The sequence below is a fragment of the Salvelinus sp. IW2-2015 genome, linkage group LG33, assembly GCF_002910315.2.
Source record: "Salvelinus sp. IW2-2015 linkage group LG33, ASM291031v2, whole genome shotgun sequence".
Classification (NCBI taxonomy): domain Eukaryota; kingdom Metazoa; phylum Chordata; class Actinopteri; order Salmoniformes; family Salmonidae; genus Salvelinus; species Salvelinus sp. IW2-2015.
The window spans coordinates 16,403,117-16,428,354 of NC_036872.1; the positions used below are offsets into that span (position 1 = coordinate 16,403,117).

Below are 25,238 nucleotides of genomic sequence, written 5' to 3' on the forward strand. Positions count from 1 at the left end.
ACACACACACACACACACACACACACAAAAACACACACACACACACACACACACACACACACACAAAGGCTTCTGCTATCTACTTACTATCCGTCAATTTGAAAAAATAAATACCAAAATGCCATTTAATTCTATCTTTGCCAGATGTTCTTTATTGTTTTACAATCTACCAAGGTGGGAAACTACCAGCAATTTCCAAAGTTTGTTCATTGTCTGTCAAAGGGCCATCTAAGAGGGCGTCTCTCAGATGACACGTACAGGTAGTAGGTACATTGTGGAGAAATTACATCATCTATCAACCAACCTATAAAGGAAACAGTTGTACTAATACACTTTTATTCTAAAAGAACATCCTGATTCGCCAATGCTATTATCTATAGACTTCATACACTTATTGCTGACTCATCCGGCCAGTCATGAAAATGAGTAGTAACTTCAAGTGTAGTGAATTGAGTAGTACAATAATACCAGCAATTCATGTTTCATGTCTTTATTTGTGTTCAGTACTGTACATCATGGATCCCACTAAGAAGATTTGGTCTAAGGCATTTCAAATCAAGTATTGAACACAAAGGTGTTCTTATAGGCATATTGTGGTGACAGAAAAGCACATAGGTTTTTCAAACAAATATTTCACAGGCTAATACAATACAGTATTTGCTCACAAAACTCCACACATGCTCTCTCTTGTTTTTCGCACCCAATAATTAAGCAATCATATTGAATTTATTTTGATGTATTTCATATACAGGTATTTGCTTTTTATTGTTCTGAAGAGCACCTTGCAGGCACACACATGCATACACTCTCATGCTCTGCTTCACTCAGTGTACAGCCATACTGTTTATTTGAACTCAAACATAAAGGCCTCTGCTGTATATACAGTGGTTTCCTGATTGATTGTACTGAACTGATCTATTTATAGAGCACCTCGATAGGGAACAATCAATGTGTCATTCATTCTTGATTTAAATATTTTGGTCTTTTGGCTTCTCTTTTTCTTCTTCTACTTCCTTTTTGCTTTCTTCCGCTTCTCCCTTATCATCCCCTTCTTCTGTTTCAGTGGCTCCATCCTCCACTCCATCTCCTCCTTCTTGGCTTTCATATTCTCCATTTTCTTTAGGCTCCCCTGCTTCCTCTTTCTCCATATCTCCATTGTCACCTGTAGAGACAATGTGATTAGTTGTTAACCGTTGTAAACACTGAATGTGACAATTCAAAACCTTAAAAAAAAAAGAAGTGAAATCACATTCATTCAAACTCTAGACAACACGGACCTGCTTTTTGCTCTTCTTCCTCTTCCTCTGCTTCCTCGACTCCCTTCTCCTCTTCTTCCCCCTCTTCTTCCTCCTCTTCTTCCTGACGACTTGACTCAGCAGGCTGTGCTTGACTGGCAGCTATAATCCCATCTGCAGAGGAGAATGATGAGCTGTACATGCGTAGGTAGGGAGCAGCAGAGCTCAGGCTGGACTGCATGGAAAACATGGGGCGGTTGTAGGATGGGGCAACACTCAGGCTTTGGGAGTAGACACTGTACATTTCCCCTGGTCCTCCAGCACTGAAGCGATTCTCCTCCCCTTCAAGCAGCTTCCTGGAAACAGAATAGATACATAGATCACAAGAGATGGCCCTGGTTGGCACTCAGTTAAATTTGTGTTACTGTAAAACACATATAATCCAATCTATGATCATATAGTAATGGTATAATTACAAACGTCTGCAGGAAGTTCCTCTCTGTGAAGTAGACACAATATGCATGTCTAATTTTATGAGTTACAGACCTGTAAGCTGCTATCTCGATGTCCAGAGCCATCTTAACGTTCAAGAGGTCTTGATAGTCCTTCAGGTACCTAGCCATTTCATTCTTAGTTGTCCTCAACTCGTCCTCCAGCTGGCCAATTGATTCCTATTTTGGAGAGATCATTAATATGATTAATGAGGTGTTTATTGTGGAATATATCTGATATGTAAAAGTTTTTCCAAACATCATGACCAAACAACGTATTCTATAGGCCAGAACTTACTTTGTTGGTGTAAAGGATGCATTACACAGCATTTCTGTAGAATATTCATTGTGCGCATTTGTCTGAAGGATTAGGCTCAGCAGAGTCTGCTACACTACTTATACTAATGCAGATATTTAGACAGGTTACATTTTTCATTCATGCTGCTCTGGCACTGACCTGTAGGGCTGCGATCTCAGCACTCTGTTTCTCCTCCACCTCTTGTAGCTGATTCTCCAGGGACTGGTTCATCCCACGGCATGCTTCAATCTCCAGGTTCCGTGTTTTGATCAGGCGCCGGTACTCCCCGGCCTCGTCTTTGGCACTGCGAACGTTGTCTGTGTTGCGGGCGGTGCCTTCTGTCATCACACTCACCTTGCTGCGGAACCATTCCTCGGCTGACTGGAGGTTGCGGTGTGCCAGTTTCTCATACTGGACACGGATGTCTCGGAGGGCTGTGGACAGGTCTGGCTTGGCCACTTCCATCTCCACTGACACCTGGGCATTGTACTGCACCTGGGCCTGCAGCTCCGCTATCTCCCCCTCATGGAGACGTTTCAGGAAGGCCAACTCATCCAGCAGTGTCTCTGTCCTTTTCTCCAGCTCAACACGGCCCAAAGCAGCCTCATCTGCCCTCTTCCTTGCATCCATCAGACGGCCTTCTACCTCTTCTCTGCTGACTACCTCCTCTTCATAACGGCCCTGTAGACTCTGCAACACCTCCTCCATCTGGTCCCTGTGGTTCTGAGCAGCCTGTTTCTCATCGCGGGCCTCCTCCACAGCAGCACGGAGCTGGCGGATCTCGTGCTCATATAGGGACCTGAGGTGGGAGGGCTCGCCATGCTTCTGCCTGAGGATCAGCAGTTCAGCATCCAGCAGCCTGTTCTGCTGTTCCAGCTCGTGGACGCGCTCAATGAAACTGGCAAAGCGGTCGTTCAGCTCCTGCAGCTGGGCTTTCTCCTGCGTCCGCACGGCCTTGAACTCAGTGCTGACCTGCACCGCCTGGCTTATGTCCAGTTCAGCAGTGGCAGCAGAGCCAGAGGCAGATAGCAGCATGGAGGAGCTACGGCTGTATGTTGGGTAATGCAGCCGGGATGACCCATGGGATGAGAGGGGGGCAGAGAGGCTGGAATACACCGACCTGGATGTCATTCCTCCTGCACTGCCTCCATACCCTCCACTGCGCAGCGTCACCCTCCTCTTGTGGGAAGAGGAAGGATAGTAAGGGTCGTAACCAATGGAACTCATGACTCGTGAAACAGGCAGCTCTATGTTTGATGGAGTTGCTGGGTCGACTGCACAGTGGGATCTGCATCACCTTGGCTTTTATAGTGCTGTAATGACTGTGACGCAAACCTTTTTTTTAAAGCACTGACAGCAGGGATCAATGACAGCGCCAGCCAGCCAAGTCTGAGCTGTTAAGAAAGGGATTGAGAGATAGGGTGAGAGGAAAAGAGACAGATGTAAGGGGCGGGGATAACCAGTGGAGAGAGAGGGAAGGCAATGAGGTCAGTCTGTAACGACAAAATGTAAATTTTGCTGTGAAGCATGTCTGTCTTACTGAAACAGGATGAGTAGGAAATGTTACTTTTAGCCCTAAAAACAAACTATAGCAATGCATCAGGTGACTGCAGTGCAGAGGCTTGAAACTACAGCGCTGGCAATTGAGGGAGCAAGTACTTTTGCCAACAATGACTCAGCACTGCACCATTTTGCCACTCCCATACAGCTGGGTAAGAGTCCAGAGCATTGCAGAGAACCTCATTCTTGTATCAATGTATCTTTTGCTCAACATTTGTATCAGTATTAGAAACCTTTGTCATTATATGTAGTCCTTAGTGCAGGCTTTATAATGACAGCACTACTGGACTCACAGGTGCACGTTTATGGGTTCAAACCTATTTGGGCTATCGCCTGAATTTGCTACACTGGTGTCACAGAGGAAAATCCCACTTATCTGGCTACTCAGACTCTAGCCTACAAAAAACACCTCTCACAGACTCCAAATCAATCTAATGCAATCTCTACATGATGGTCACAGGTTGGGGAAGTCTTTTGAACAAAATGTAAAGTTGTGAAAGCAATGGTATTCGTGTGCAAATGATTTAATCATCTAAAAACATGGATTTTGGCTACTCAGACTAGACAAGATATACTGTATCATACCAGCTTTCACAGACTTCTTACTAATATATATTTAAAGTTAATGTCTTGAGGAAGCTTTATGAAGACAATTTAAAGTTGGGAATGTAATGATATTTTTGTGAAAATGTATTATTAATATAAACAACATGAATTTTCCTGTATCTGGGTATTCAGAATAGGCACTAGATATACCAGGCCACCTCTCAAACACGCCAAACAATCTCTACACACAGTGGTCACAGCTTGGGGAAGCTTTATGAAGACAGGCTAGAGTTGTGAATGTAATGATATTTTATTTTTATAAATCATTTTGACAGTAACACCCCAAAAACTCTTTCATAAAGCTTATTCATTTCCATATGTAGTAGGAAGCTACGTGTTTGTTTCTTGACTGAAAAAGTGCCTCAGGCCTTGAAAAATAAAAAAATAAACTGATTGAAAGTAAGGGGATATCGGTGAACAAATGCCGTGGTCAAGGCTACGACGGCGCCAGTGCAATCAGTTGAGCTTACTCAGGTGTTTAAAAGCACATATCAGACCAAGAGCCTAAAAGCCGATTTATGCTTGATCTGGAATGTGATCCAGAGGCTCCATACGGAGGGTGTGACGCAATTACGGAGCCTCCAGAGGCTTGTGTTGGCCAAATCAAGCTCCGTACCACATCGCCGTGCCACTCCCAAATATTGTTACAAATGCTCTGTATAGCTACGCATTGACATAATTGTTTGACTGTAGGTGGGGGCAGTATGTCCTGTATAAGCACAAACTCACTTCTTTCAAAACAGCTCTGCTCTGCAACGCGCAATTAGTATGAATGCTCTTACTTCTGCAGAGGCCACATCGCAGTAAATGCTGTACGGCCAATACAGATGCCAGATTGACCATGAATCGGCTTTAATGCTTCTATAGTTCTTTATGAGTTTTAGTATAGAAAATGATCTTCCCGCAGAAGCGACAGTTACAGGGATGGTAAAAACGACTCGATTGCCATGGCAATATAAGGGAAACTGGGCAGAAGGGAGTGGTGCTTCAAATACAGCAGTTCTGTTGCCTGCCTCAACACATTATGGAAAGAAATTAACTGTATAGGAAGCTCTGGGGAAAGGTCATCTGGATACTGGACAGCCAATAAATTGGCAGATGCAAAGAGATTATCATCATTATCGGACAACAGTTATTGAGGGCTTGAACAAAAAAAGCAGTTTGCGATTTTGTTCATACTGGTGAACCCCGTTTGACTTGTGTGGATGCAAATCAACCACAAACAGCCCTTATCTCTGGTATATCTTGGCATGCATCATTCAAGACTAACATGCTGACCAACAGTGGCGTGTATTCATGTGTGCCAAGGGAAGCCAGGCTTCCCCAAATATTTGACCAATAAAAGAAATACAAATTATAAAATCATTAATTTCTCTTTCGTCTCCCTCTTTGTTTTCGTAATTTTACGCCAATTAGCAAGTGGCTGAATCTCACCTGAGAAATCATCTGAGCGAGGGAAACAGCGCACCTCTGTCCTAGTATATGTAGCCCATGTATCTGATGCTGTCTGGCCCAAAAGAGTATAACATCTTGAGGCCATAGCATTTGATTGATTGATGCCAGCAAGTATTTGGCCACCCTTGATAAAACAATTATAAAACAATTAACCAATCAGCATTAAGCTGGGCTCAGCTCAATGTAATTAAATACATGTTTTGCTCCATGAAGTAATCCAACAATGTGTACGCCGCCATCTTGTCTATTTCAAATCTTAATCTCTTATTGATTGAGACAGGAGGGTGTCCACCCCAAAGTGCTGCATGTCATGAGTGCAACTCCGAAATCAAGCGTCACGTTGAATGACATTCACCGTTCTCAATCTATAAGAAGATTTGAAATAGACAAGATGGCGGCTTACACATTGTTTGACTACTTCATGGAGCAAATATTTGATTTAATTTAATAACAGAAAATGTTCTAAATTTAAACGAACCACCTGCAACTAGCCATGAAAGATTAGAAGACATACTTTGTATAGCGAAGTAAAGGTTTGTAGAAAATTATCTGTGCTACACTTCACACTACCTAAATAATAACCAGTGGTGGAAAAAGTACCCAATTGTCATACTTGAGTTAAAGTAAAGATACCTTAATAGAAAAACCTCAAGTAAAAGTGATAGTGCACACAGTAAAATACTACTTGAGTAAATAAAGCTTACTTAAGTATCAAAAGTAAAAGTATAAATCATTTCACATTCCTTATATTGAGCAAACCAGATGGCACGGTTTTCTTGTTATTTTAAGTTATGGATAGCCAGGGGCACAGTCCAACACTCAGCCATAATTTACAAATGAAGCATTTGTGTTTAGTGAGTCCACCATATCAAAGGCAGTAGGGATGACCAGGGATGCTCTCTTGATATGTGTGTGAATTGGACCATTTTCCTGTCCTGCTAAGCATTCGAACTGTAACAAGTACTTTGGGTGTCAGGGAAAATGTACGGAGTAAAAAGTACAATATAAATAGTAGTGTAAAGTACAGATGACCAAAAAAACTTTACATCACTGGTAATAATGCCAGGATTGTAAACTGTCATGGTCAACACATACTACAGTAGCTAAGATGGGGAGAAGTCTGTCCATAATAAAGTGCTGCTCTGCCTTTTTAACAACACTATCAACAAGGCAGGTCCTACAGGCCCTAGTTTTGTCGCATCTGGATTATTGTTCAGTCATGTGGTCTGGTGCCACAAAGAGGGACACCAAAAAATTACAATTGGCTCAGAACAGGGCAGCACGGCTTGCCCTTAAATGTACACGGAGAGCTAACATTAATAATATGCATGTAAATCTCTCATGGCTCAAAGTGGAGATATTGACTTCACCACTACTTGTTTTTGTAAGAAGTGTTGACATGCTGAATGCACCAAGGTGTCTGTTTAAACTACTAGCACACAGCTCAGACACCCATGCATACCCCACAAGACATGCCACCAAAGGTCTCTTCACAATCCCCAAGTCAAGAACAGACTATGGGAGGCACACAGTACTACATAGAGCCATGGCTACATGGAACTATATTCCACATCAGGTAACTGATGCAAGCAGTAGAAGTATATATATATATATATATTTTTTTTTAACAGATAAAAATACACCTTATGGAACAACAGGGACTGTGAAGAGACACACACACGGCACAGACTACGCACGATAAGACACGTACGTACACATAGATGTTGAAGAGAAATTGTAGAATTAGGTTTTGACTTTGTGGCTGTGTTAACTAGCTGGTAACAATGGGGCAGAGATACCCGTCTCTGTTTTAGGTAAACTCGTTTTGCAAGCCAACGCGCGCCGGGGTCTGAACGAAGTGACGGAAAGAGAGCAGAGAGCGTGCACCAATGGCGTGCAATCAACGGAATATCAGATATTATGATTGGCGCTTTTTTTTTTTATGGTCATCCTATTCGGAATTCCAAGTTGGAAACACACACTTCCTTTTTAGAGTTCCTACTTTCTGACCTAAAGATCACTAACATAATGATATGACCAAAGGCTTCCTGAGTTCCCATTTGTCTGGAAATGCCGCGTTCAAAACAACTGGGAACTCGGAATTCCCTGACTTCAGTGCGTTCAAGACAACTGTGAACTCTGAAGAAAATGAGGTGCGACTGGGAAAAATCGTTTTGAATGGTCACCCAACTTGGAATTCCAACTCGGGCCTGTTTCTAGAGCTCAGACTTTTCGACCTGAAGATCACTGACGTCATGATTTGCCCTCGTTCCCAGATGTCTTGAACGCACCACAAGCACTATTTTTCCGCCTGAGTTCCCATTTGTCTTGAAAGCACATATTTTTGGGGGGTCAAATCATGACATCAGTGATCTTCAAGTCGGAGCTCTAGAAAGATACCAGAGTTTCCGACTTGGAATTCCAAGTTGGATGAGCTGTTTTTTTTCTTCAGTTCCCAGTTGTCTTGAATGCACTGAAGTCAGAAGTCTGAGATTTGAACGCGGCAATTCGTTCAGGGTATCGCTAGCTACCCTGATTCATAGGATTATCACAATGACTGTATAAATGAATGGACAAAGCCATCGATCACGTGACACCATTCATTCCTACAGTATATAACACATTATCTTATATATTATATTATTATATATTATATATTATATTATATACAGTATATAACACTTATATCCCTCACTAGCTTTAAGCACCAGCTGTCAGAGCAGCTCACAGATTACTGCACCTGTACATAGCCCATCTATAATTTAGCCCAAACAACTACCTCCCCCCTACTGTATTTATTAATTTATTTTGCTCCTTTGCACCCAATTATTTCTATCTCTACTTTGCACATTCTTCCACTGCAAATCTACCATTCCAGTGTTTTACTTGCTATATTGTATTTACCTCGCCACCATGGCCTTTTTTTTGCCTTTTACCTCCCTTATCTCACCTCATTTGCTCACATTGTATATAGACTTATTTTTCTACTGTATTACTGACTGTATGTTTGTTTTACTCCATGTGTAACTCTGTGTTGTTGTATGTGTCAAACTGCTTTGCTTTATCTTGGCCAGGTTGCAATTGTAAATGAGGACTTGTTCTCAACTTGCCTACCTGGTTAAATAAAGGTGAAATAAATAAAATAATATGAATAATATGAATAATAATGCTGCGTTCACGTCGTGTCGGAAACTCTGAAATGTCTGACTTGTTAACCTAGTTGGAAGAGTCGGATCCCGAGTTTCCCACTTGGGAGGTACCAGAATCAGCCAATAGGAAGCTCTACGCAAATAACTTACGTTAATTTGAACTCGCACACAGTTTCCGACATGAGGTGAACGCTACATCAATAGTGCATTTGAAGCCCAGGAAGTTGGTTAAGATGGCATCTAATGGGAGATTTATGTAGACTTGTGCCACATTCAAGACAACCTGGAACTTGCGGCAACCGACTTCAGTGTGTTCAAGACAACTGGGACCTTGGAAAAACGAGCTCTGACTGGGAAAAATTGCTTTGAAAGGTCATTCAACTCGGAAACTCGGCCATCTTCCTAGTGCTCCGACTTTCCGACCTAAAGATCACTGATGTCACAGGCTACTAAATTATCCTCATAACTTCTGTGTGCGATTAAAAGAATTGACTCAGCTAGCTAAATAAATATTATTATTATTATCATTATAGTTATTGAGATGAGCGAGATGCAAGCTTTTACACAGTCACACACAGTATCTGCGCATATGCATGGGTTCGCTTCACGCTGTTCACAGCATTGTAGCCAGCGCACCAAAAAAGTGGAGAAGTTAAGGCTCGCGCTTCAATGCTCTTAGTTGTTGTGGAAATTGACCCACTAGGTGGTTTACTTTCTGCATGTAGACTATGTCATATGACTAACTTAAAAATAATCGGTACAAGGACATACAGTACCAGTCTAAAGTTTGGACACACCACACCTCAGGGTTTTTCTTTATTTTTTACTATTTTCTACATTGTAGAATAATAGTGAAGACATCAAAACTATGAAATACCACATTGAATCATGTAGTAGCCAAAAAAAGTGTAAATAAAATCAAAATATATTTTATTTGAGATTCTTCAAAGTAGCTAGCCTTTGCCTTGATGACAGCTTTGCAAACCCTTGGCATTCTCTCAACCAGCTTCATGAGGTAGTCACCTGGAATGCATTTCAATTAACACTTGGGCCTTAAAAAGTTAATTTGTGGAATTTCTTTCCTTAATGAGTTTGAGCTAATCAGTTGTGTTGTGACAAAGTGGGGGGGGGGGGTATACAGATGATAGGCCTATTTGGTAAAATATCATATTATGACAAGAACAGCTCAAATAAGCAAAGAGAAACGACAGTCTATCATTGCTTTAAATTTCAAGAACTTTTAAAGTTTCTTCATATGCAGTCAGAAAAACCATCAAGCGCTATGATGAAACTGGCTCTCATGAGGACGGCCACAGGAAAGGAAGACCCAGAGTTACCTCTGCTGCAGAGGATAAGTTAATTAGAGTTACCAGCCTCAGAAATTGCAGCCCAAATAAATGCTTCACAGAGTTCAAGTAACAGACACATCTCAACGGCAACTATTCAGAGGAGACTGCGTGAATCAGGCCTTCATGGTCGAATTATCTATCATAATATTTTCCAGGCGGTTTCCAGGCGGTTTCAGGGGAGACAGTTGCTGTTAATATTCAAACATGTATTTGTTTTTTTGCAGTTGACTTGCTTGCTGTTCATTGTGATTTAAGGGTAAGAATGCATTGTTTTAATTGGCGAAAAGCATTTTGGACTTATTCTCAGGTGGAAGAATATGGGAGAGAGCCTCCTTGCCATGTACAGACATCAGACCACCTGTGAGCCGCCATGCCCAAGCCTGGGCCGCAGGATCAACCTGTCCCAGTAGCGCAACCCCAACTGCCTCCAGGCCTTGCCTCCTGAGCCCTGCCCTCCTCCTGTCAGTGAGATCCAGACCATCCCCAGCATCTCCCTGCCTCCACTCCCTGTCCCTGAGCCATCAGCACTGTCCCAGCCCTCTGGTTCAGATCACACAGACTACAGTGTTGGTCAATACCTTCTTTTCATCTAATTAGGCATGTCAATTCCATTGATTTGCAAGCATGAAACCATTTAGACAACATCAAATTGACTGGTTATTGTATATTCTGATAATGCGTTTTATTGCCCTCACAGCTATGGAAACCTCGCTCACTGAAAAGGAGGCCCCTGAGAGGAGACACTGCCAAGTGCCGCTCTGGTCGGGTCATAAACACCAAGTGCAAGGAGGAGAAGATCGACTTCCAGGAGCTGCTGTTCAAATACCTACCGTCCAGGTATTGTCATGAAACCTCAAGAGGAAACTATCAACACATTGCAAGTATATATTCTTATTGGATAATAACTAGGCTCTTCCGTTCCACTCAGACTGAAGAAGTTTGACCTTGAGGATGATGACGAGAGCCTGAGTAACCTGGAGGCCCAGTGTGAAATCAAGCTGGACTTCCAGCTGCTCCATGGCACAAGCTGCATGCCTTTCAGACTACTGAATATATGGAATCGGGTACATGTCTTATGTAAATGAGGTCACGCTGCTTGCTTAGTGAGTACAGCTTTCTCCTGATTCGGTTTATACTGAGGCTCGAACCCAGGACCTCTGCCTCACAAACTGCATCATGTAATCGCCCTCCTGAGGCATCTTACCCATTCGTCCCTCTGAAAAGCTAGCTATTCAGCAGCGCAAGTGGAGTGAGTTTCACAGTTCCCCATCTGCAACATTTACACAATTCTCTGACTGAAATGTAGAGTCGGATGTCGAACATCTCATGGGATTTACATTGTCTTACTCTTTCCTCATCCCCAGAACAACAGGATATCTCCTGCTCAATAATATGAGCAACGGTGGGATATTAGAGATGACGATGCGCTATCTGAAAGCGGTGGGTCAGAGGTTCATGGAGGAGTGGCCTCGTGGGCTGACTGCAGTGGTGCAGGAGGTGTATCATAGTTGGAGGAAGCACAGTAGTGGCCTGCCCAACCCTCTACTCCGCAACTGCAGTAATCAACACAAATGGGTATAGGACATCTATTCTGACTCTTCTGATTTATTACTTTATTGACAGTGTTTTTATTTGAAAAACTTACATCTCTGCCTGTGTTTTTTACATTCCACCTAATGCGAATGTCAAGCTGTCTGTAAAAGAGTTGTGATTGGTGCTTTATGCAGGAAATGTCGCTGATGAGCCTATCATGTCTGGATCTTCAGTTGGAGCAGTGGTCTCACAGCAAAGGCAAGAATGGTACGTGTCAAACACATTGGTGTACTTTGGTATTCTTTATGAAATACAGTTTTCTGTTGGTTTCTTTCTTTTACATGAACCATATTGGTATATTCCTTTCTGTGTTTTTATTGTGAAGGGTCCCCAAGAAAGTGCAGTGGGGGCCAGAGCAGTGTTGGGTGTGATGCAGAGTTCCCAGGGCAGCACTCTGAAGGGGACCTGTTACAGCTGGGGAACCTGTTTGAGGAGAACTGGGTGGCTGTGGTGGTGCGTGTTTCCTTGCTCAAGGCATGCTTCTTGGCCCTGCAAGTAACCTTCACATTCATCCTGCAACATAATTTACCCATGTTTCCTTGACTATTTACCATAACACTTGAATATTTGTTTCTAGTATGATACTGAGTTGATCTCTTTCCTCATACATCTCACATATTGGTTTCAATGATTAAGACAAATCAATCTGATCTACATTTTCTATTGACATATGTAATCCATAACCTAAGTCGTGCTTTGAAGGCTTGTGTCATCTCACAGGGAGACCTGGACCAGGCCCTGGAGAGCTATGATGTGTGTGTAGGCATGCTGCAGAGATTCACGCACGGACCACAGAGGAGGAAAGGTACACCATCTACCTGCCCAACCTGCGTACAGATGCAGCCATCTCGGTGGAGGAGGTCAGTGGAAGGGCTGAACAGTAAAACTATAGCACAAATAGTCTATTTGAATAACATGCACTTGGCCCTCAACCATCCCATTAGAGCGTGTAGTTCCCCTGTGGTTTTGAGTTGTCTGGTTCATCAGAAAGCGTTCCCTTCTCCCCATTGCATGGACAGATTGATAAGAAGCTGGTGTCTCTGGAGCGTTGTCAGTCCCTGGCGGAGATCCAGCATCTGAGTCTAGGGACTATGAGTCTGTGGCGCGGCTGCTGCAGCCCACCCTCAGCTATGGCTCTGGGCGGGTCAAGCCTCTGGAGTTTGTCCAGCTGCTGCTGCAGTTTACCTTCTGGATTAATACAGCAATAGATCATTTTGTAGATGTACTGTAGTATTTGTCTTTATATGGTTCTTTTAGTTTCAACAAGTCTTTCTCTTTGAGGCATGGCCGTCACTACTAATCAGTGTAGTACCAACGTAGGAAAGCAGTATTAAATGTACAATATGTACCATGATTACATTTTTCCTCTTTTCTTGGCATCTCTGCCCCAGAACTCCCTGTTGAAACTGAAGGACTACCGCCAGTGTCTGCAGTGCACCGAGGTTGCCCTGAATGAAGCCCTGCAGCAGCTCAACTCTGTCCCAGTCAGCTCTCACACGGCAAAGGAGGAGTGGTTCTCTACCATCACAACGCTGCTGGGAGGCTTCGAGGTCTGCTTCACAGAGGACCCTCAGCTCCTGAGCAACGTCAACCACTACACCAGCATGGCCCGGCTGGCTAACAACCTCATCCGGGTCAACACTCACACTAATATACCTGGTAGACACAGAGTGTGTTTGGAAACAGAAAATGATATATAAATGTGTGCTGTGTCCAGCTCAGCCCTGCCCTGGATTCTCCTGCACCACAGCATCAAGCACGAGGAGGCTGCCTTCAACTGCCTGCTTCGCCAGCACATATATTTGTAGGGGATGATGAAGGTACATTACATGACCAAAAGTATGTGGACACTGCTCAACGAACATCTCATTACAAAATCATGGGCATTAATATGGAGTTGGTCCCGCCTTTACTGACATAACAGCCTCCACTCTTCTGGGAAGGCTTTCCACTAGATGTTTGAACATTGCTACAGGGACTTGCTTCCATTCAGCCACGAGCATTAGTGAGTTCGGGCACTGATGTTGAGCGATTAGCCTGGCTCACAGTCGGAATTCCAATTCATCCCAAAGGTGTTCGTTGGGGGTTGAGGTTAAGGCTCTGTGCAGGCTAGTCAAGTTGTTCTTCACCGATCTCGACAAACCATTTCTGTATGAACCTCGCTTTGTGCACAGGGGCAATGTCATGCTGAAACAGGAAAGGCCTTCCCCAAACTGTTGCCACAAAGTTGAAAGCACAAAATCGTCTACAATGTCATTGTATGCTGTCGGGTTAAGATTTCCCTTCACTGGAACTAAGGGGCCTAGTCCGAACCATGGAAAAACAGCCCCAGACCATTTTAAACTTTACAGGTGGCACTATTTATTGGGGCAGGTAGTGTACTCCTGGCATCCGCCAAACCCAGATTCGTCGATCAGACTTTTAGATGGTGAAGCGTGATTAAAAATAACCAAATCAAATGTTATTGGTCACATAAACATGGTTAGCAGATGTTAATGCGAGTGTAGCGAAATGCTTGTGCTTCTAATTCCGACAGTGCAGTAATATCTAACAAGTAATCTAACAATTCCACAACAACTACCTAATAACCACAAATCTAAAGGGATGGAATAAGAATATGTACATAGAAATATATGGATGAGCGATGACCGAGCGGCATAGGCAAGATGCAAGAGATGGTATAAAATACAGTATATACATATGAGATGAGTAATGTAAGATGTGTAAACAGTATTAAAGTGGAATTATTTAGAGTGCATTGTATAAAGTGACTAGTGATCCATTTACTAAAGTGGCCAATGATTTGAGTCTGTATGTAGGCAGCAGCATCTCTGTGTTAGTGATGGCTGTTTAACAGTCTGATGGCCTTGAGATAGAAGCTGTTTTTCAGTCTCGGTCCCAGCTTTGATGCACCTTTACTGACCTCGCCTTCTGGATGGTAGCGGGGTGAACAGGCAGTGGCTTGGGTGATTGTTGTCCTTGATGATCTTTTTGGCCTTCCTGTGATATCGGGTGCTGTAGGTGTCCTGGAGGGCAGGTAGTTTGCCCTCTGTGATTTGTTGTGCAGACCGCACCACCCTCTGAGGAGCCTTGCAGGTGAGGGCGGTGTAGTTGCCGTACCAGGCAGCCCGACAGGATGCTCTCAATTGTGCATCTGTAAAAGTTTGAGGGTTTTAGGTGACAAGCCAAATTTCTTCAACCTCCTGAGGTTGAATAGGCGCTGTTGCACCTTCTTTTCCACACTGTCTGTGTGGGTGGACCATTTCAGTTTGTCTGTGATGTGTACGCCGAGGAACTTAAAACGTTCCACTTTCTCCACTGCTGTCCCGTCGATGTGGATAGGGGGGGTGATCCCTCTGCTGTTTCCTGAAGTCCACCATCATCTCCTTTGTTTTGTTGACGTTGAGTTTTCCTGACACCACACTCCGAGTGCCCTCACCCACCTCCCTGTAGGCTGTCTCGTCATTGTTGGTAATCAAGCCCACTACTGTTGTGTCGCCTGCAAACTTGATGATTGAGTTGGAGGCGTGCATGGCCACGCAGTCATGGGTGAACAGGGAATACAGGAGGGGGCTGAGCACACACCCTTGTGGGGCCCCAGTGTTGAGGATCAGCGAAGTGGTGTTGTTTCCTACCTTCACCACCTGGGGGCGGCCCGTCAAAGTCCAGGACCCAATTGCACAGGTCGAGGTTGAGACCCAGGGCCTCAAGCTTAATGATGAGCTTGGAGGGTACCATGGTGTTGAATGCTGAGCTGTAGTCAATGAACAGCATTCTTACATGGGTATTCCTCTTGTCCAGATGGGATAGGGCAGTGTGATGACGATTGCCTTTTCTGTGGATCTATTGGGGCAGTAAGCAAATTGAAGTGGGTCTAGGTTGTCAGGTAAGGTAGAGGTGATATGATCCTTAACTAGCCTCAAAGCACTTCATGATGACAAGTGAGTGCTACGGGGTGATAGTCATCTAGTTCAGTTACCTTTGCTTTCTTGGGTACAGGAACAATGGTGGCCATCTTGAAGCATGTGGGGACAGCAGACTGGGATAGGGAGCGATTGAATATGTCTGTAAACACACCAGCCAGTTGGTCTGCACATGCTCTGAGGACGCAGCTAGGGATGCCGTCTTTGCCGGCAGCCTTGCGAGGGTTAACACGTTTAAATGTCTTACTCATGTTGGCCATGGAGAAGGAGAGGGGGGGGCCTGCAGTCCTTGGTAGTGGGCCGCGTCGGTGGCACTATTATCCTCAAAGCGGGCAAAGAAGGTGTTTAGTTTGTCTGGAAGCAAGACGTCTGTGTCTGACGTGGCTGGTTTTCTTTTTGTAGTCTTTAATTGCCTGTAAACCCTGCCACATACGTCTCGTGTCTGGGCCGTTGAATTGCGACTCCACTTTGTCTCTTTACCGACATTTTGCTTGTTTGATTGCCTTGCGGAGGGAATAACTACACTGTTTATATTCAGCCATATTCCCAGTCATCTTTCCATGGTTAAATGCGGTGGTTCGCGCTTTGTTTTGTGTGAATTCCGCCATCTATCCACGGTTTCTGGTTAGGGTAGGTTTTAATATTCACAGTAGGTACAAACTCTCCAATGCACTTTATCACTTCAGAGAATGCGTTTCCACTGCTCCAGAGTCCAATGGCGGCGAACTTTACACCACTCCAGCTGACGCTTGGCATTGTGTATGGTGATCTTAGGCTTGTGTGCGGCTGCTCGGCCATAGAAACCCATTTCATGAAGCTCCCGAAGAACAGTTATTGTGCTGAAGTTGCTTCCAACGGTAGTTTGGAATTTGTAGTGAGTGTTGCAACCTGACATCAGATGATTTTTAAGCGCTACGTGCTTCATCACTCGCCGGTCCCGTTCTGTGAGCTTGTGTGACCTACCACTTCGTGGCTTAGCCGTTGCTGCTCCTAGATGTTTCCACTTCACAATAACACAGCACTGCACCGGTCCACAGCACAGTGGACCGGTGCAGCTCTAGCAGGACAGAAATTTGACAAACTGACTTGTTGGGAAGGTGGCTTGTTAGAAAGTCACTGAGTTTTCCAGTAAGGCCATTCTACTGCCAATGTTTGTCTATGAAGATTGCATGGCTGTGTGCTTGATTTTATATATCTGTCAGTAACGGGTGTGGCTGAAATAGCTGAATCAACTAATTTGAAGGGGTGTCCACAAACTTGTGTGTGTATATATACAGTGGGGCAAAAAAGTATTTAGTCAGCCACCAATTGTGCAAGTTCTCCCACTTAAAAAGATGAGAGAGGCCTGTAATTTTCATCATAGGTACACTTCAACTATCCAGAAAATCACATTGTAGGATTTTTTATGAATTTATTTGCAAATTATGGTGGAAAATAAGTATTTGGTCAATAACAAAAGTTTATCTCAATACTTTGTTATATATCCTTTGTTGGCAATGACAGAGGTCAAACGTTTTCTGTAAGTCTTCACAAGGTTTTCACACACTGTTGCTGGTATTTTGGCCCATTCCTCCATGCACATCTCCTCTAGAGCAGTGATGTTTTGGGGCTGTTGCTGGGCAACACGGACTTTCAACTCCCTCCAAAGATTTTCTATGGGGTTGAGATCTGGAGACTGGCTAGGCCACTCCAGGACRTTGAAATGCTTCTTACGAAGCCACTCCTTTGTTGCCCGGGCGGTGTGTTTGGGATCATTGTCATGCTGATATATATATGTGTGTATGTGTATGTGGTGGTGAAGTCCATCCTGTTCATAACTGCTATAATGCCCTATTTAAATCTATGCTGGAAGCCCTAAAATGTCTTGCTGTTTCCTGTGACTCTCTTCAGATAACTCTAACACCCCCATTCTGCCCTCCTCCCTGATGCTGCTCAACACGGCGAGTACCTGGGCCACCGCTCCTGGTGCTGCAACTCAGATGGAGCTCTGTTCAGGTGCTATGTGAGTCGGTCAACAGAGCTGAGATTGTGTGGACATCCTCCGTCAGCTCAGTCAATTCTCTGTTTTTGTTTTCCTATGATATGGTTTTAATTAGTTTAGGTCAAAGTTTAATCAGGATAGAACTAACCTCATTGTTGTCTTCATGTTCATGGTTCAGGTTCGTGTTCTGGAGAAAGAGCGGTCTCCCTCTAAAGCGGAGGATACTCATCCCTACAAAGAGGAGATGGAGATGGGCTTGGAGCAGTGCCTCTACTGCCTGTATGCTTACCCCAGCAAGAAGATCATGGCCCGCTATCAAGAGGAGCACTCTGCTCAACTGGTCAAACACCCAACCCTCTTAATGTCATATTACTGACTGTCAATCTTTCAATGCCATTCACATTTCTGAGGATTAGCTAATAGAGATCATGTAGTGTGTTCAACTGGCCACTAGGTGGCGGTCAATTTCACATTAGGTTGTTTACTCACTGGGATTGGCTTGTAGTGTAACTGTGATACGCTGTAATTGCATGATGAATAGACTCTGTTCCAAAGGGACAAGGTTCATTAGTTAATGAATGCAGTCCCCCGACTAATTAACTACTGGTTGGTCCACTGAGTCATACGACCCAGGAACTCCACTCGAGCAGGTCAATACAGGAGGAAGAAAGCAATTGATTCACTTTCAGGGAGTTTGAATGAGATTAATTATCTGACTGTCTCTGCATCAGAATGTACCAGCCTGTGCTGTTAGTCCCTTATCATGCTAGAGGGAATCACCAGGGTTTCACTTAGGAAGAGTTGAATCTTAGGGCAAACTCTTTGGTGGCGAGTTTTTAAAAGTGTGTGCATGCGTGCGTTAGTACTAGGATTGTTTTAACAGTACACTATAAATGTTTTGCTTATCATCATAACTAACTGTGTTTTTCTATGGAGAGCAGGTGGAACTCCTTTGGAGCCACGCCCTCTTCATGTTCCAGTACTTTAAGCCCAAGAGTGCCTCAGTTTGATAGCTACAAGATAAGCACGGTGTCTGCTGACCTGGCTAACCTGCTGAAGAGGATCTCTGGCATTGTGTCCTACAGTGACACTCCCATCCTCACTATGGATGAGGTGTCCGCCTACACCGAGGGCACGGCTGGAATCAAATCAAAGTTTATTTGTCACGTGCGCCGAATACAACAGGTGTGGACCTTACAGTAAAATGCTTACTTAACCAATAGTGCAAAAAAGGTATTCGGTGAACAATAGGTAAGTAAAGAAATAAAAACAACAGACAGTGAAAAATAACAGCAGCGAGGCTGTATACAGTAGCAAGGCTATAAAAGTAGCGAGGCTACATACAGACACCGGTTAGTCGGGCTGATTGAGGTAGTATGTACGCGTAGCTATGGTTAAAGTGACTATGCATATATGATGAACAGAGAGTAGCAGTAGTGTAAAGAGGGGTTGGCGGGTTGCGGGACACAATGCAGATAGCCCGGGTAGCCAATGTTAGCACTGGTTGGTCGGGCCAATTGAGGTAGTATGTACATGAATGTATAGTTAAAGTGATTATGCATATATGATAAACAGAGAGTAGCAGCAGCGTAAAAGAGGGGTGGAGGGGCACACAATGCAGATAGTTCGGGTAGCCATTTGATTACCTGTTCAGGAGTCTGATTGGGGGTAAAAACTGTTGAGAAGCCTTTTTGTCCTAGACTTGGCACTCCGGTACTGCTTGCCATGCGGTAGTAGAGAGAACAGTCTATGACTGGGGTGGCTGGGGTCGTTGACAATATTTAGGGCCTTCCTCTAACACTGCCTGGCATAGAGGTCCTGATGGCAGGCAGCTTAGCCCCTGTGATGTACTGGGCCGTATGCACTACACTCTGGAGGGCCTTGCGGTCGGAGGCCGAGCAATTGCCGTACCAGGCAGTGATGCAACCAGTCAGGATGCTCTCGATGTTGCAGCTGTAGAACCTTTAGAGGATCTCAGGACCCATGCCAAATCTTTTTAGTTTCCTGATGGGGAATAGGCTTTGTCGTGCCCTCTTCACTACTGTCTTGGCGTGTTTGGACCATTCTAGTTTGTTGTTGTGGACACCAAGGAACTTGAAGCTCTCAACCTGCTCCACTACAGACCCGTCGATGAGAATGGGGGCGTGCTCGGTGCTCCTTTTCCTGTAGTCCACAATCATCTCCTTAGTCTTGTTTACGTTGAGGGAGAGGTTGTTATTCTGACACCACCCGGCTAGGTCTCTGACCTCTTCCCTATAGGCTGTCTCGTCGTTGTCGGTGATCAGGCCTACCACTGTTGTGTCGTATGCAAACTTAATGATGGTGTTGGAGTTGTGCCTGGCCATGCAGTCGTGGGTGAACAGGGAGTACGGGAGGGGACTGAGCACGCACCCCTGGGGGGCTCCAGTGTTGAGAATCAGCGTGGCAGATGTGTTGCTACCTACCCTCACCACCTTTAAAGGTCAGTGCAGGGCATTTATGAGTCACAAATGCTAATTGACTGGATGTAGCCACAGCCTGACTTTACATGTCATGTAGAACTGTTTAGCAGATTTGGGGTTAATTCCGTAAATTCTATTAGAATTAAATTCCCTCTACCTGTAAATTCAATTTAAATTCCAGGTCACTCTGAATTCAATTCCCAATTCAATATTATCCACAAATCCAAATTCCCTCAGGCTTTCAGGCCGATTATGTCACTGTTTAGATAGCCTAGCGATACTAGAAATATAGTAATACAAATTGAAATGATTTTTAAACATATCCAGAGGTCCGTTTTTGTGCATTAATTCCATTGACTGTGAACTGTACAAATATTGAATTCCAAAGATGACTTTTTTAACTATTTCAATTTCCAATTCAAACACTCAGAAGTCTCATTCCAATTCCGTAACTTAAAGATTGTTGAAATTTGAATTGATTTCAATGTAAATTCTTCACTTCATGAGTAAATTTATTGGAATTGACCATAACCCTGCTGTTTAGGCCTATACATCACGTTATGACCATTCATTATAGGTGATGACACTGTACAAATCATTATGCATTGAAATATATAGGTAACTGCCAAAATAAAGGAAACACCAACATAGTGTCTTAATAAGGTGTTGGGCCACTACAAGCCGCCAAAACAGCTTCAATGCACCTTGGCATAGATTCTACTAGTGTATGGAACTCTATTGGAGGGATGCGACACCATTCTTCCACAAGAAATTACATAATTTGGTGTTTTGTTGATGGTGGTGGAAAACGCTGTCACAGGTGCCGCTCCAGAATCTTCCATAAGTGTTCAGTTGGTTTGAGATCTGGTGACTGACTGACACCTACACACTTTAAACCCCCTATGCTCCTTTTGAGACCCCGCACTGAGATCTCTTCTACCCATGGTAGCCAGAATAATGGGCAACTGGGCATTTTTTTTATACATGACCCTAAGCATTATGGGATGTTAATTGCTTAATTAACTCAGGAACCACAGCTGTTTGGAAGCACCTGCTTTCAATATACTTTGCATCCCTTATTTCCTTTTATTTTGGCAGTTACATGTCTGATTTACAAATTGAATGCACCTGCACACAATAGCTGGAACCTTTATAAATCACACATTGATCTAAATGGGAGACTTGGGAGTACTAGTCAGAACCCATCATCTCAAATCAGGATTAGAGAGGATCGCTACATGTATCAGATTCTAGTTGAATCTGTAAGACTGCTGTCAGACCTGACAGTAGCAGCATAGTAGATCATCCAGTCGTTGTGTTCCCACCCAGGAGCCGGTACATTGCCTTCCTGAGAGGGGCGCTCCAGCACCCCCTGTTGTCAATGAGATCTACCTCCTGGCTGACTACTACTTTGAGAACAAGGAGCAGTCCAAGGCCGTTAAGTTCTATGTGCATGACATCCAAACAGGTCAGTGTCAAAACAGGTCAGGAAGTCAATTGTGGTTGTGCTTTTTAAGATACTCATATTACCTTGAGTTGCTTTAAGTATTTTACCTTACAAGTGAATTTCATGTCATGAAGATAATGACATTTCCTTGGCATGCTCAATGCTGTGTGTGTGTTGGGGGGTGACTCGTGGGCTGGCATGGCTCTGGCGAGGGCCAGCCGCATCCAGGACAAGTTAAACTCTATTGAACTGAAGAGCGATGGCCCCATCCAGGACAAGAAACTGCAACGAACTGAAGAGCGATGGCCCCATGTGGAAGCACTGCTTTAAGAGGGCCCTGGAGATGGACAGCACCAACCTGGCTCTGTGGATCGAGTACGGCACCATGTCCTACACCCTGTACTCCTTCACCTCACGCCAACTCAAACAGTGGAGGAGCGAGCTTCCCTCCGAGGTCATCAAACCAGTGCAGTGGACAACCAGTGTATAGAATACTCATATGCACTGTTTTGTGTTCTACTTTTCTAAACTTAATGGATGTCACTTCTGGTCATGCTGTGTGAGTTCATTGTTCAGTAAATTGAACTGTCTAATAGAGAGAACTCACACTATAACCGCTACTGTCAACAGTGTGTGTGTGTGTATTTCAGATGGAGGAGAGAGACCATGCTGGAGACGTGTTTCCAGGGGGCTTCTCGGTGTGAGGGGGATGAGGAAGAGTGGTTCATTCACTGCATGCTGGGGAAGATGGCTGAGAAACGCAAGCAGCCACCCCTGGAATACATCCAGCTCTACAAACAGGTGCACAGCAGGGGAAACGATCTGTGGACTCAAGTGATTCATAGGTCTGCCTTGCAGACTAGATTTATACAGACAGGGGAGCCCTAGGGCTCAACGGAGCAGACATCTTCATGGGGGTCAGTACAGTGGAAGAGGGGGAAGGGGATGTGAATTATAGGGAAACTGGGAAGTCAGAGGTCCGATGAAGCAGCTCTGTCTGTATGTGTTTCCCTGTTACCTTCACTGCTTATTCACCTCCAGACCCAGTACTTCCATTCTATAGCTTACACTAGAATCACTATATATCTGTTTGTTTTTCCAGTACATTAAAGGCTGACATTTGACCATTGAAAGATATTGACCATGGCAACCAGCTTTTCAGCCTGTGTTAGTAACAGCCATCAGATGAGGATCTGATGCTCTCTCGTCTCTTTCTCTTCCCATGCAGGCAGCACATTATCTGCACAAGGAGGCTTCCAGATACACTACCACAATTCCCCTGACTTGTCTATGGAGGCCTTGGAGGTACACATGTTTTAAACCAAAGGGTTTCTAGGTCTAGTCTTTTGTTCAATAATAGATATATAGAGAGAGTATAACTCTATTAAAGCTGTGTGACTCTCTGGCATCTCTCTCCCCCTAGCTGTACTTCCATCTGAGCGCCACTCTCCTCAAGCTGCTGGAGTCTGAGGAACCGGACCTGGAGCATGATCTTCAACATCCTGGCTGAGGTGGCCACTGGACCCTTTGCCAGGGGGGAAGAGAAGGGCCGGTCCAGGTCCAATGAAAAGTGAGGGACCTTAGCCTGGGATCTATGCTCTTTCTTATAAAACTCATTCTGTGACTCGACTACAAACCAAAAGGAAACGCATGAAATTCCCCCCCTCTGGCCCAACCTTTTGTTTTCTCCCCACCCCCTCTCACCTCAGGGAGATAACCCTCTCCATGATGGACGAGGACTCCCACTGCTCTGTCATCCAACGCCGCAGGTCTGACGTCCCCACCTTACACGGCCAATCCGGTCGACCACGATTACACCAAACGTAACACCCTGCAGCAGCAGACCAAACGCAACACCCTCCGGCGGCAGCAGCAGACCAAACGTAACACCCTCCGGCGGCAGCAGCAGACCAAACGTAACACCCTCCGGCGGCAGCAGCAGACCAAACGTAACACCCTCCGGCGGCAGCAGCACACCAAACGTAACACCCTCCGGCGGCAGCAGCACACCAAACGTAACACCCTCCGGCAGCAGCAGACCAAACGTAACAGCCTTCGGCGGCGGCAACAGCAGACCAAACGTAACAGCCTCCGGCGGCGGCAGACGAGGAAACAGTAGGGGGAGCTGCAGGCTGATGGTACAGTCCCAGTCCTAGACTCTGGGGTTGGGCCGATTCTTCGCTGGGTTAGAAGGATAATCACTATGATGATTCTGGTTCCAGTAATGACTCCATTAGCACTGGGTGATTGGGATATCATGGGGAAATGGGCAATATGGCATCTCAGGTTATTTGGATATTGTTTTACTGCTCTATAAAAATGCAACAGCATTTAGTTTAGGCAAACAGAGGTGTGAAGGTAGAGTTTGGCAGAGGGCGTCCTGGCCTGTGTTAATATATAGAAGTTTGTGCTGATCACCCTCTTTTCCTTTCCCATTTCCCTTACTTCTCCTTTTGATGACATCATTGTTTTCTATTGTAACTTCAGCAGAGCTTGTCTCCATGTGTAACCAGTGTGAAATGGCTAGCTAGTTAGCAGTGCGAGCTAGTGGCATTTCAATCGGTGATGTCATTCGCTCAGACCTTGAAGTAGTTGTTTCCCTTGCTCTGCAAGGGCTGTGGAGTGATAGGTAACAATGCTTAGATGATGACTGTTGTTGCTGTGTGCGGAGGGTCCCTGGTTCAAGCCCAGGTTGGGGTGAGGAGAGTGACGGTTCTCATCACCTCTTATGAAGCCATTTAGATTGAGAATAGGTCTTCTTGGCTTTTGATTTGATAAAGTTTTGATTTTAGCTTCTAATTTTAAAGACCAATGCAGTCAACTTGATTTTCCTTTGTTTTATATATATCCACACTATTTTTATTATTTATTTTATTTAACTAGGCAAGTCAGTTAAAAACAAATTCTTATTTACAATGACGGCCTACCCCGGCCAAACCCGGACGACGCTGGGCCAATTGTGCGCCAACCTATTGGACTCCCAATCACGGCTGGTTGTGATACAGCCTGGAATCGAACCAGGGTCTGTAGTGATGCCTCTCGGGAGCACCATGAGATGGGAAATTGTGATAATTTCCTTTTTTAGTGTGAGTTGTTTAAAAAGAGCCTGCAATTTCAGGCTATTTTGGTGGCCTGCCAATAAGAAAGAGTTCCAAACCTCTCTGCCAATAACAGTTCACTTTCAGTTTTCCCCTCCCTTTTTAGACCACTCCTGGACAGTGCTAGCAGCATTCTTGCTTGAGAAATTGCTCTTTGCTACAAAGCTATTTTTGTTTCTCATTTGAATTGAACACAATCACAGTAAGATACTTAATTGTTACCCAGAAGTGATTTGATATTGAGATAAAACCGGATGCACTGGACCTTTTTTAGCTATTGATTTCATCAGGTTTTTCTGATGACTATTCTTACTCATCAAATCATAGCAGGGCAATTATTTATTTATATTATTTATAGAAAAGAATGCAAGCTTGCTGGCTATCGCTTTAGACTTGGATATCGATATGTTCTCTGTGAGATGTGGTGTCTTTTAAATGGGGTAATGGCCAGTAAAAGATGGCTCTATTCTGGACACAGCAGGCTTTTAGTGTGTTGACTCTAGACTCATATGACCAACACAGAGCCACAGGCAAGACACAGCCAGGCTTCCGTTGAGAGGTTTTACCTGATCCCAGGGAACAGTTGTTGCATTGTTCTGGCAATGACATCTC

General features: G+C 44.3%; 1 protein-coding gene and 1 pseudogene across 1 annotated transcript; one reads left to right on the top strand and one right to left on the bottom strand.

The window, feature by feature from the left end:
* Positions 1 to 474: 474 nt before the first annotated feature.
* On the bottom strand, positions 475 to 3,288 carry LOC111957483 (neurofilament light polypeptide-like). The gene is made up of 4 exons (XM_023978317.1): positions 2,184 to 3,288; positions 1,782 to 1,906; positions 1,278 to 1,591; positions 475 to 1,162 (listed from the first exon to the last, which is right to left on the bottom strand). Exons 1-4 carry the CDS (start codon positions 3,249 to 3,251, stop codon positions 969 to 971), a joined length of 1,701 nt encoding a protein of 566 aa, XP_023834085.1. The 5' UTR covers positions 3,252 to 3,288; the 3' UTR covers positions 475 to 968.
* A 6,788-nt stretch (positions 3,289 to 10,076) lies between these two features.
* The window catches only part of LOC111958142 (calcineurin-binding protein cabin-1-like), an 81,451-nt pseudogene continuing 66,289 nt past the window's right edge, over positions 10,077 to 25,238 (top strand).